At 39.3% G+C, this 13295-nt stretch overlaps 1 protein-coding gene and 1 long non-coding RNA gene across 3 annotated transcripts in view; one reads left to right on the top strand and one right to left on the bottom strand.

Moving 5' to 3' along the window:
* The window catches only part of TMTC2 (transmembrane O-mannosyltransferase targeting cadherins 2), a 532742-nt gene extending 522621 nt beyond the window's left edge, over positions 1-10121 (bottom strand). The window contains exons 1-2 of one of the 2 annotated variants that reach the window (XM_031938906.1): positions 9419-10121; positions 9118-9226 (exon numbers count right to left, since the gene is read on the bottom strand). In XM_031938906.1, coding sequence (XP_031794766.1) covers positions 9118-9200 — 83 coding nt within the window. In that variant the 5' untranslated portion in view covers positions 9201-9226; positions 9419-10121. Of the gene's footprint in view, positions 1-9117; positions 9344-9418 lie in introns of those variants that run through there. The other variant, XM_031938905.1, reaches the window with a different exon arrangement.
* Positions 10122-10447: 326 nt separating this feature from the next.
* LOC116419357 lies at positions 10448-11470 on the top strand. Its single transcript, XR_004229646.1, has 2 exons — positions 10448-10655; positions 10899-11470. It is a non-coding gene; the product is annotated as an uncharacterized LOC116419357 (long non-coding RNA).
* Positions 11471-13295: the final 1825 nt, after the last annotated feature.

Below are 13295 nucleotides of genomic sequence, written 5' to 3' on the forward strand. Positions count from 1 at the left end.
AGCACGTTTCCCACAGAGTTGTTGTGAAGATCAAATTTATAAAGCACTTAGCACAGTGCCTGGCCTATTGTAGTAAGCACTATATAAATGCTTATTCCTTTCCCTTCCCCATTCACTCTGTGCCCACAACACACCCTAGTAATGTATTATAGTTATCTCTGCATAAGATTCTAATAAATACAAAACCCATCTTTATCTCTATATCCCGCTCATCTAATTCAAGGCTTTACTCATGATAGAAATTTAATAAACATTTGTTAAAGAAGAAATTCTAGACCCCGTTCTTGAACAAACAGGAAATTATTTAAAGTGTTATCTATTAAAAAAAAAAAAAAAAGAATGACAGTTAGTTGCTATCATAACAATAAAAGAGAAAGTGTTCTATAAGGACTGGAGAGTTGGCATTGAAACTGAGTTAGGAAGAACTGAGTTAAAATCTCACTGCTGACACATACAAGCTGTATGACCCGAGTCAACCTTTCACTGCTCTAGGCAATTCTCTGAAATATTAACAAAAAAGGTATCAACCTTTTTTGGAAGTTCCTAATCTGGGTGTTTTCCTACGCTAAAGATTTCACAGACCCATTTCCTTCTTTCCTGATTCATGAATTTTAAAAGTGAATAGTGATAAGAGAAAGAGAACTTGATTGGAGGAAAAATAATACTGAGGTTCAAACTCTGACTCAGCCAATTACAATTTGTGAGATTTGGGGCAAAACAGTTAATCTCTTCAAGGCCACATTTTCATCTCCATTAATGACTCTACTGAACCAGATAACTGCTAAAATCCTCCCTGCTTGATCCATAGGGGCCATAGGGCCCACATAAGGGCAGCTAAGTGGTGTATTGAATGGAACAATGGACTTAGAGTTAGGAAGAGTCATTTCGAGTTCAAAACTGGATGAGTGACCCTGGGCAGATCACTTAACCATGTCTGCTTCAGTTTCTTCATCTATAAAATGAGCTGGAGAAGGAAATGGCAAACCATTCCAGTGTCTTTGTCAAGAAAACCCCAAAAATAGTATCACAACAAAGAGCTACTTAGCTCTGTCTGCCTCAGTTTCCTCATCTGTAAAATGATCTGGAGGAGGAACTGGCAAACCACTGCACTATTTGTGCCAAGAAAATCTGCAAATGAAATCTCAAAGCCAGGCACAATTTAAACAACTAAACATCACCAAAATTCTGTTTCTCCATGTTATTTTTTAGAAATACATCATTTTATGAACTTGCCTTCTTCAAAATTCTCCTGAACTAACTCAATCCTTCTCCAATAATTCAAAATAAGTAATTTTCAGCTGTAAACTTAAAATATTTGTCTAAAAAAAAAAGAAAACAAGGTGGATTGCAGGCTTTTTCCTCTTTTCTAAGTGAGTAAAACCAACATTTCTTCATTTCATTCTGGAAACCTTGAGTCCCAGAGAATGACAAATGTGATTGAAAATTTGAACTGCTAGAGGACAGAGAGATCAATAGTAACTTGATAGCACTGCATAGGGTCTTGTTGGCATCAACAAACTACCTAGAATATGTGCTAAAATCTCTGAAGGCAGAAGGTTAGAATCCATAAGATTATTTAAGTAGCCAGGTTAACACAGAGTCCAGAAGTCCCAAGACCTTGAAGGAAAACAATGGTCCTTGACAACAACTCAGGATGGATTCTCAAGCCATTATGTAAAGGTTGCAATGGGGGGGGGGGGGGGGGGGGGGAAAAAAGGATCAGGGTTAAGACTACCTGCCTACCAGGAATGCCAGTCACACTTTTTTTCTGGGGAAAAGCCAATTATAATTTTTTTAAATGTTAAAGGATATGCAGATATTCAAATTACAAATTCAAAAGGAACAAAAGTAAAAGAAGGCAAATTATAAAAGGAGATTCTTCCTGCCATGGCAAGAACAAACCATCAGTGTCTTCCCAATTCTAACTTCTGACTCCTTGCTTCAAAGACTTTTCAGAGTGCAATAGTTTTACAAGAAAATGAATTGACCATGTTAGCAAAAGAAAGAAAGGGTCAGTTCACCACTGGAGAAATAGTCATTTATAAAAAGTGAGCATCTTTCCATTGCATGCATAATTGGTAAGATATTATAGTTTTTCTTCCTCTTGGGAGCACATAAAGATTAAATCTTCAAAGAAACTGACAATTCTTTGTGAATAGACACACAAGAACATTGTTCTTTATATATTTTGAAAAAAAAAACCAATTTATCAGGCATTAAAATTGGGAATACAGAGATAAAAATGACATGAGGTCTGACCACAAGGAACTTATGTAAGATAAAGCAAGATACAAGTAAATACAAATTTGAACAAAGTTATAGAAAATCATTTCAACACAAAGTATTACCAATTCTAGAAAAAATCAAGTGTTTAAATAAGCTCTTTCTTCCAAGGCTTTTAAATAAATACAATATGCATTCACATAAGGCAGATCTTCATTTTGAAACTCTACTCTCAACTTTCCTTCAAGACTGACTTATATGTCAAATTATTTTTTAGAAGTTAAAAAGTCTAAGTATTAGAGGTGAAATACACAATGCTTTTCTTGTAGTGGAAAATAAAGAAGTACGAAATACATTGGTCAGTTAAGTGGTGCAGTGGATATAATACTAAGTTGGAAGTCAGAAAGACTCTTCTTCCTGGGTTCAAATCTGGCCTCAAACAACCCCCCATCTGGATGACCGAGGGCAGGTCACTTAACCCTGTCTGCCTCACTTTCCTCATCATGAGTTGGAAAAGGAAATGGCAAACCACTCCAATATCTTTGCCAAGAAAAGCCCAAATGAAGTCACAAAAAGTTAGACATAACTGAAAAATTACTAGGAGGCAACAATATACACATTTTCCCCAGAGTTGGACAGCTCAAAGGTTCATAGGTTTAGAGTTGAAGTGACCTCAAAGGTCATCTAATACATTTAACCTGAGGCCCACAGAGATTAGGTGATTAATTAACCCAAGGCCACACAAGTATTGAGTATCAAAGATGGGATTTGAACCTAGGTCTTCTGACTCAAGAGTTCATGTTCTTTCATCTAATCCAAGCCATTTCTAAAAAAAAAATTCTTTAAATCAAAAATGTAATTATCTGCCTTCTTTCTACTTGAAGACCTCTAAAAAGGAAACCACAAGCAGCCATTGAACTTAGTAATAGCTCTAATTATGAAGACTTTTTTTACCCCCGACATCAAATTTAATTTTTCTTCTTTGCAACTTTTTCATTTCCCAATTCTGCCTTGCAGAACTAACCCATCTTAGTATTTTTGTTGCCCATGAGAGTAACTCTACAGGTAAAGAGAACTAATATGATCTCTCTTCCCCTTGACAGCTTTTACATACCTGAAGATAGTTTAACTGTTGCCGTTTTTCCATGCTAAACATTCCCCCCATATCTTTATCTGATCCCCATGGAATATGGGTATTAAGGCAACTTTGCCATCCTGATTGTCTTCCTCACCAGATGAAAGGATCCATCCTCTGGAAATTTTCCAACTTATCAAAAGAAGAAAATATTTAACTCATTGTAAAGAACCTCAAAGAACAACAGCAGAAAGAAGGCTTATGGGTAGGTAATTGCAGTTTTATTGGAGTACCTTTAAGAGGGCCTTCCTCTTTTGCTAAAATTATACATGCATCTGTTCCAGAGAAAATGTTTCCTTTCCCTGTATTAAAGACCACAACTTTAAATAGCTGCTATTATCATGACCATTTTAAACAAGTACATTTAATGTGCTGAGCAGCAATGAGAAAAAGATTAGCAAGACAAACTGTGCTTCTAGTCCATGTTGGAATCCAAAAGGTTGTAGCCATTTCAAAATTAGAGTAGCAGGAGTTCAGCACTACCACAGGGGTGCATTAGCACTGAAAAATTAAGTGTAGATGACAAGACAAAGGGCTGGTGGAATCCCACATGTAAATTAATAATCAAATGTATATATATCCCCCAAAAAATAAACCAAGAGACAGATGGCAAACCATTTTCCCCGGAGTATTTGTACATGCTCTCAGTGCTTATATGTGGGTCACTTGCTAGATTAAATTCTGTGTCAAGCCCAACAGAGGAAGCTCACAGCAGTCTACAGACTCTGCCTGATTTTAATTTGTGATTTCAGATAAAATAGATTTACTTGTCCAGAGCAACATAGTCCTTCACCAAGCCCAGCTCTTTAAAATATCAAAGAACTTAGTAAGAAGATAAAAGTGCCACATAAAACAATGCATAAACAATAAATTAGACTCTTGTTTTCCATTTTATTAAATATATATTCTAAATTGAGAGGAGAATTTAAAAGTAGAAAAAGACTATTGCAGATTTCTGTTTCTATAAGTAATTAGTCAGTAAAAGGTGAGCTTTAGAGGAAATTATGTTTCCCCTTTAATTTTGTAATAATTGTCTGGAGATGTTTTCCAATAAACAAATTGATGATTTGTGTGTGATTTAGCTGTGTTAACATATATTGGAATTTGCTAGTTCATTTCAGTTTCCTCCAAAGACTGTCTTCTTTTAAAGAAACTAAGCTTACTACCTTCATTTGGGCATGAAACAAAAAGGATATGGAACATGAGGTCAAAAGGGCAGGTTAAGCGAACCTTAAAAGACCAATTGGGGACAATGGGTAAATATCAACAGTAAAGTTCTTCTTAATACATTATGATCTTGAGAAACTGTAGCTTTAAAGCTAGCACTAATCAATTTTAAATACTGTCAATCAAAATAAGTTAGGGAAAAAAATCCAACTATCAGTGTGCCAACACCACAGTTTGAATTTAAGCCCAAATGACCAACTAAACCACAATTATGTAAGCGTGAATTTTTGATAGTCTTATATCCTCCTGTGGGATCTTTCCTGAAAGTTATGCACAGAGAATCCTTATTATTCAGAATTCAAGTTCCGAATACAATGATGGAAGAACCAAATAGAAAATCATCTTGGTTAGATTTCATACACAGCAATGTACAATAGTAAAATTAACAACCTCAAGGGACAAGCACACATCCTCCCTCTATGAATCCCAAATGATTTGGCTCAACAGACTACTTTGTTTATCTGAAGCATTGGCTCATGATGATTTGAGGTCATAAAGAAGAGATTCACTTTCCTTTTGTTATGTACTTTTCTATACATTTTGATATAGGGTTTTATTTCTAATAAATAGCATGGTTAATTTAAGATAAAAAATTATTCAAAACAAGTTTGTGGTTTTAGAAGACCCTTTCTTTGTCTCTTATGTTATTTTTATGAGTGTTAAAATAGCATCTTTCAGAAAAGTGCAAAATGACAGCTGTCATAATTAACATTTATGAGGAAAGCAGAAAAAAGGAAATGTTTTCTTTCCTTTACCTTATTTCCCCCCCCCCACCGTATTTAATGAAAAGACACATAGATCTGGAAAAAGTGAGAGGTACATCAAAGAGTCATATACAATTCACAAATTCAGGGTTAGACAACTGGCTGGTGTTTATTAAATGCAATTCCAGACTTATTAGAGACTTGAAATTCAGGATCATCATATGGTACTTGCTGCCTGTATGACCTTGAACAAGTCACTTTAACCCTCATGCCTCAGTTTTTCATATTTAAAATGCAACAGTTAGACCAAACAGCCTCTAAGATTTTGTTCAGCTCTAGATCTATGTGTGACCCTGGGCCCATCACTTAAACTTATCTGTCTGTTTCCTCATTTATAATGTGGAACTAGTAATAGCTCTTATCACCTAAAGGTTGTCATAATACATAATACAAATGAGGTAATATTTGTACAATGTTTGATAAACTTTAAAGGATCAGATAAGTATTAGATATTATTATCCTATGATTTATAAGAACAAAAGTATGTAAAAGGAAAAAATATCTAAACTGGATCTATGAATTCAACAATGATTTAAGTACCTACTATGGGCAAAGCCAACAGGATATTGTAATTTCTATATTCAGATGCTGATTCAGAAGCTACCCATCTCAGGCAATTTCTTAGGTTTCATTAAGAAACACATGCAAAACATTCAATTTTACCAATAGAGAAATTGATTTTGTCAAAAAGAAGTATTACTGTTTAGTTCTGCTTTGTTCTTAGTTCCTATTTCAACTAATCTATATCAAACACTAAAAGCCATTACAAACACTTTAAATTCTAAAGTAAACTTGATAGCACTTTGAGAGGTAGCAAAATGACAAGTTTAAGTCATAGCAACAAGATACATACCAGAATCAAATGTCTGATTCTTGGATTTTAAAAGCAAAACTCTGATTGAAGGAAGTCAACAGTCAGAGCTATCTCCCACATATATAGAATGGTCGACCCTGCAGTTCCAACACTGACCTCCTCTTAGAGGCTTGTATTTCACAAAATCTCCTGTGGGGCAGCATAAGTCCACAATTCTAGTTAAAGCCATGTTTTAAACTTGGGAGTTTGTTGTAAGACGCAGAGTAGTAGGAAAGAGCAAGCCATGATTTTGGGATTTGTTTTTTATTTCCCTAATCCCTGCCTCTATCTACATAACTTTTTGTGTATACCAAACACAAATATAAAGAGAGAATAGTTTTCTAATACTATTTTATATATATATATATTGCATAGTACATATTTTATAGAGGGTAAATTATATAATAGCAAATGCATATTATAGGATAGTAGTTTGGGATGATCTATACTTGAGATTTATATCTTAGTAATGAAACAACAGTACATGAAGGAGGAAACATTTAGGAGAAACTCCAAAAATACAAGAAAACAATTACTAAGATCACATACTAGTTTATTTCAAGGGCAACTACAGAGCAGCACTAAATCTTCACCAGAAGTTATGTCATAATTAGATTGCCTTTGAAAGACTGGGATTATGTACTTTATATAGGTTTGTGAAGTGGACATCACAATTAAAATGTGTCCTCAATTACTGGAGGGAACAAATAGGTTGGAAAAGATTTAATATCAATGTCAAAATTATGAAGTATCAGACTCCTTCAATATGTGTGTGTGTACACACGCAATACAAAAGTATGCTGTCTTCTTAGAGAAAAAAGTGATATGAATAATTGTAGTTACCATTAACATCTAAATCTAAAAGACAACACATGTTCATGAATTTGTCACAAATGTACTGTTTCTATATTATGATTTAGGAGCAAGGAGTAACATTTTTGTCAGTCTTTAAATAATATAAATAATATAAAAAGTTAGTTTAAATAAAACCTTAACTATATTAAAGTACAGTTTTCTCTTGGGTGTAATGTCATTTCCCAAAAAGAACTAAAAAACTATTAAGAATGTAGCATGGCAATGTTCAAATCACAGGACCCAAAAAGTTAAGCTATTTAACTTAAAAAGAACAAACCTGCATATTCCTGCATTGAAATTTCTCACCTTTTTCTAATATTACTTTCACATTTGCAATTCAAACTGCCCCAAACAAAGTCATGGAAGGTAAGGATTCATTTTTTTAACCCATTTTCAACTCAAATTTAGCAATGTTTGAAGTTTTTTGTTTGTTTTGTCTTGGTTTTTCCCCTTCTTCCTAGTCATAGGCAGACTCAATATTAGCAGGTGCACTACACTACAACAAGAAAACTCCTGTCACAAGCACTACAAACTATTTCTCAAAGTATATGACAGTAAAAATCTGTAAACTGTGATTAAAAGTTTAGGGAAAGTTAAAATCTAACAGTGGCTTCCCCTCTACTAAACTCTGACAAATATTCCAGTTCATTTATCAAGAAGGATTTCTTGAATTCTGCCACACGGATCACTCTGGGATTTCAGAAGCAGTCTAACTAGTGGGTGTGAATCAAGAATCGCTGACCTAAGACATATATATACACATGCTTTTAGGTTAATAGTAGAGAAAAGAGACTATATAAAAGTGCTAATTACAACCAGGAGAGGATCCGGTCTTCATCTCTACTCACTATCCAACCACTACAAGTAATCCCAGGCACTACCTCACCCTAACCCAAGGGATCTATACACTTTCCATAGCAAGAAAAGGGCTGATGAAAAGCTGTCAAAGTAAATCTGTGCTCACTTTTTGAATGGTTTAATTTCAATGGAGCACAAAACACCGCAGGACAGTTAATAAGTTTAGCCAGGCATACTGTTCTCCCTAATATATTTTAATTATGCATCTGTTTTAATTGTAATCAGATTAAGACACCGGAAAAGACACAAATTGGAATTTTCCCTAATGGCTAATGGAGCTTTTCATCAGTTTCTAAACACTAGCACGTTTAAAGGAAAAAAATAGGTAGGGACACCAGCATCAATGTGACATTTTCCAGAAATCGATGCAGTTTCTTTGACAACACAGTTCAGGTCTCATTAGCCATCCAAACTAACCCAAAAGCAAAAGACCACGTCAAAGCTTCATGAACTTCATCTTTCCTAATTAGTATATAAGAATTGCTAAGCATAAACGAAAACTCGTAAACATAAATGAAAGCTGAAGACTTATATGAAATGCAGCTTCTTAGATTTTATTCAGGGGCACATCAGGGGCAGCATCCCATTGCTTTCAAGTACAAGCACACCAGGAAAGTTGAGGCAGGCAAGAGGTTCTTATTCTGGGAAATTAGTAACTGTCAACCGCCTGTTTTTGCCTCTAGGAATAAGTCTGACTTTTTTGGTCTTTTAAAGAGGGTAGGGGATTGCAAGGGAAGCTCTATTAAAGGGAAAATGGGGGGTGGAGGGAGCAGGAGAAGAAAGGGGGTTTGCTCAGATAAAATCACTTAATGTGTTGTTGTGACAACAAGTAATACTTAAAGGGTTTTTTTTTTTTAAGTTAATGTCCATTGAATACTTTCCCCAAAAAAGCAGAGATTTCTTTTAAGAAACTTTAGTGTCTGCAAACACCAGAAACTGGGAGTGAACGCTGCAAATAGATTAGGAGCTGAAACTAACTAGTCAGGTTTGCTTCCCGTGGTTTGCCAGGGGACTGGGGGGGGAGGAAGGGGTGTAGTTAAAGGGGTGGGGGGAGTGACGATTGTTATGTTGCTGAATCCTGCAGCCGGGACCACTCTCCCTCCAACGCCGTTCACAATCGGACTCTCGGGACAAGCCAACCAGGCTCGCAGAGTTCCCATTCAGCTCCTTTAACCTCCCTTTCACTTCACCTCCCCTCTTACCTGTCATCGTAGCAGAAATCCGCACTCAGGGTGTTGAGATACAAGACGAGCCCCAGGGCGCTGCTCACCAACTCAGCAATCATCTCTCCACTGCCTTCTCTTCTGCTCCCTTTCGAATACAAGGGCAGCCGCAACAGAGAAAGAAGCATCAATCCCCACCTTCCGCTTCTCCAGCTTCACTTTTTTCCTCTCTCCTCCTCCTCCTCCTCTCCTCCTCCTCCTCTTCTCTTCCTCCTCCTCTCTCCCACCCTTCTACCCCTCCCCTACTCCCCCTTCCCCCCCTTCAAGCTTTGGAACCCACCCCTCTTCTGCTGCTCTTCACTCTTGGCCCCGCTTGTCTCCTCCTTCCCCGTCCCCGGGGCGCGGGCTCAGAGCGCTCTCCCCATCCCCGGGAGCCCTGGCGAGCCGGCAGCCAACGAGCAAGCGGCAGGTTTATTGAGTGCTTGGCTTTGAGGCTCCCTTTTCCTCCGCTCCTCCCGGACCCTAACCCATGGCAGTTGGGAAAGGGGGAGCCCTGGATACGGTGCGAGGCTAGGGGGTGGCTAGTGAGGGAACGACTCGGGGTGCGAGTGAGGGGAGGGAGGGATCGACAGGACAGAGCTGGGCTGCCGGTGCAGCTGGAGGAGAGAACAGGGAGAGAGAGGCTAGAAGGGAGAGTGGGAGGGACGGGAGCGAGAGCTGCCTCTGCTCCTCCGCCTCCTCCTCCGCCTCCTTCCTTTCTTCCCCTCCTTCCCTTGCACAGCTCTGGGTGCTCTCGGTCTCCAGCCGCCGTGGAGAGCGGCTGAAGCTCATTCACTCTTTATTAGCTCCTTCCAGTCCCCAAGCCCTTCGGCACTGAAGTGAGAAGCCGCGGCTGGAGGTTCGGGGAAGCACCCGCGTGGGGCTCTCGGGGGCTCCCCCCGCGCCTGCGTGGCCACCCCTCCGTCCGCTTTCTCCACTCGGGCTGCTCCTCCCACCTCTCAACCAGCACCTCCTCGCCCGGATCTAGGGTTCCTCCTCCTTCCCCCCTATCCTCCCCACCCCCTCTTCCATCTCCCCATCTCCGGCTTCTTTCGCCTTCAATTTCACACTGCAAAGCCACCGAGACCAATCGGTGACTGCTGGAAGAGAGCCCGAGAAGGGGTGGCTGGGGTGCGCACAGGGGGAGGAGAGAAGGAAGAAGAAAAGGACTAGGAAGAGACTTGTTCTTTCCTGCCGCCGCGGCGGTGGCGGCTGGCACAGACTTGGTCCCCAGCCCAGTCCTCTCGGTGCCAAGCACTGCCAGTTGTCTCCATGGTCAAACTGGAAAGTCATCTGGAGAAGGAAAGAAGGGAAGGAAGAACAGGTTGGAGAGAACCGCGTTTTTTCGGCGTACACACACACACACACACACACACAGCCCCGGGGAAAGAAATGGGACTTTAATTAAATCCCCCCAGGGGTATCAACTCAAAAAGGCAAGTTCCATTGTGCGAGCAGGTCGTCCAAAGGAATGCTGGCAGGAAATAGTAAAGCATTTCTGGCAGAAGACGCGGTTAAAGAGGAAAAGATGCATGCAGGTTGGGGGCCTTTGGGGGGGGGGGGGGGGGGCCGCTGGGAATGAGGATTAAATTAACAAAGAAACAATAAATATTCTCCGAAGCTGCCAAAGACAGGTTCTGGGTGCAGTTAGAAATGCCAGAGTGAACTCGAAGGATGGAGAAGTCCCTCAGTCAGTAGTTTCTCTGTAAAGTACAGGGAATCTTTCCAAGGTGGTATAAACTTAAGAGAAGCGGGTGACTTCACCGTGTTCTGTTTCCTAGAGGATGAAGGCGGGACGCGAGCGGAGGGAGTCCAGCTTGGGGCTGAGGGAGATGGAGAACCCCGGGAGTACCAAGGTTGCGACTCTCCTATTTACACCTAAGGCTGCCTTGGACCGTTAACAGCACTACTACAGCGCCCTCTGCTGCATGTAGCAACGATGCATGAGAACCCAAACATCTCCTCAAAAGTTGCACCTAGCTGGAGACAACCCAAAAGTGCCAAAGACAAATTTGCTTCTCTGGGCCCTGGCACTGTTTGTCACTCTCCTGGTAAGCAAGGACCTCGTCTTTGTAGCCTACAAACAAAACGAGCAGGCTGTATGATAAATAAGCCTCCATCTGCTTCGCAAAGCTTGGTCCATCAGTTTGTAACAAAGTTGAAATTGGAATAATATCGCTTGTTCATTTTAGAGTATGTGTAGGCAATATTGATGTGCCCTTGAAAAAATATTCTCTGCCAGTGAATGCATTTTTGATATGTCTGAAGGTCAGGATTGATTTGCATTCATTGTGTACTCCACCAGAGTGGATTGTTGAGTACTTAAAAATTAAATAAAAGCACATTGATAGTTCCAGTCTTGTCTTTACCTTCTTTTCAGGAGCATCCGTTAACTTATTCAAATTTAATCTTAGTGTGTAATCTAAAGTTTCATTCTCCTGCTTGGTCAATAACTAGAACTTGTATAACTAAAGGACATTTTGGAATTAACTGTTGTCAGTAGTCTAAATAAATTGCATTAGAAAAAATAATCAACTTCAGTATTACATGCTAGAATTTTCAGCCCCAATTCCCATAACGTAATGATTATATGAAAAAGCCAGAGATTCCATGCAAACCCCAAGGTCTATATTAATTACAAGGGAATAATGTAGACATGAACTTTAAAGAATAAGAAAGAGATGGGGAGAAAAGAAAGGGAAAAGAGAGAGTTAAGAAATCCAAGGAAACCATCCTCTGCAGAAGAGCCATGGTGGGAAATAATGCACTGATGGACCTCTTCAATAATTAAAAGCTCTTGGAAGCATGGAAGTATTAAAAGGTTCTGGGTTCAGCACACTAAGAGTTTGTAAGCACTTTGCAAAGTTGACTCCATTTTCAAGCCACCAATGGTTTTAAATAAATATTTCTTAAAGACTGCTGGAAAGTGGCACATCCTGCTGTCCCTGATGAATGAGTGGCTGGGGCTCAAACTGTATGTGTAAAATCTGGTAGCTTTTAACAAGTTTTTCTATTATTACTTAACATGGGTCTCTCTGTCCTTCTGGTGCATTAAGCACTCGTTAAGACTTCTTTCAGACAGCCCTCAAGGGCTATTGTATAGTCAGCCTCTGCACTTCCCAAACACCCTGAGTTCCTTCTGGGAAAATCAGATTGTAGTTTTCATCAGCGCCCAGACCACAGAAGTCATTTATTTAAAACTTAGGGACATTGCTCATTAATTCACAAAGGCAAGCTGGCCCACTGCAGGATATTACTTCAGTTCTGCAAAGTATGGGCTGTTTTAACCTACTCTTGCCCTACACAGATCAAGAGAATTAAACTGTACAAGGTGGGCTTTTCATCTTTGATATCAAGTGCCCCAAAGCCCTTATTTCCAAAACCCCAAAGTAAATCTGTTCCATGCATCCTATATTCCAGTTACCACTTCCTCAATGAATTCCATTTATGGGCTCCAGTACCTCCTCAATGTTTGTGCTCCATTCCCCAGCCTTTTATTGTGTGATTCATACCTTTGGAGTGCCAGGTCCTCAGGGAAAAGATTTTGTTATTTGCTTAGGACATATTTAGTTTATTGTGCAACACCATCTTCCCTTTGGGTGTTGCATGAATATTAACTAAAAATCCACATATGGTCTTGGTCATAATTTCTACTTGTCCTAATATAACTTCTCTTTGAACAATTCATTTAGAAGCATGCCAGGGGTGAAATGTGGCATGTAAATTCTCAAGCTAAAAAAGAATGTTTTTAATAATACCCATAGATCTGAAAAACAATGCAGTTCTCCCCCACCCCACCCCACTCTTCTCCAAATCTAGAATTGCTGATCCATTTGAACTTGTGTTTTTCAAAAAGGGGAGAGCAAAACTCTCCCTTGCCCTGAAATCTTTTTTAGACTGATTGTGGACCAGAAAAACACAGGCCCAGCAGGTGAGATAGCTAGTTTAGGGAGTCTGGTATAATAGTGATATGTTTGTAGAATTACAGGCTCTAGGCTCAGCTCAGGAAGTAACCCTGCAGGAGAAAAACAACAGACTTTATGAAATGTGGGTCAGAGAGCCACAAGAGGTATTTAGGATGCTTGGGTAGCTAATGACAGTAAGTGCATTAGCAATATATCTTCCATCTAGATGTTTCTCAGCATACTGTAATCCATCACACTCTGGAACCAAGTCTT

The sequence above is a fragment of the Sarcophilus harrisii genome, chromosome 5 (genome assembly GCF_902635505.1).
Source record: "Sarcophilus harrisii chromosome 5, mSarHar1.11, whole genome shotgun sequence".
Taxonomy (NCBI): domain Eukaryota; kingdom Metazoa; phylum Chordata; class Mammalia; order Dasyuromorphia; family Dasyuridae; genus Sarcophilus; species Sarcophilus harrisii.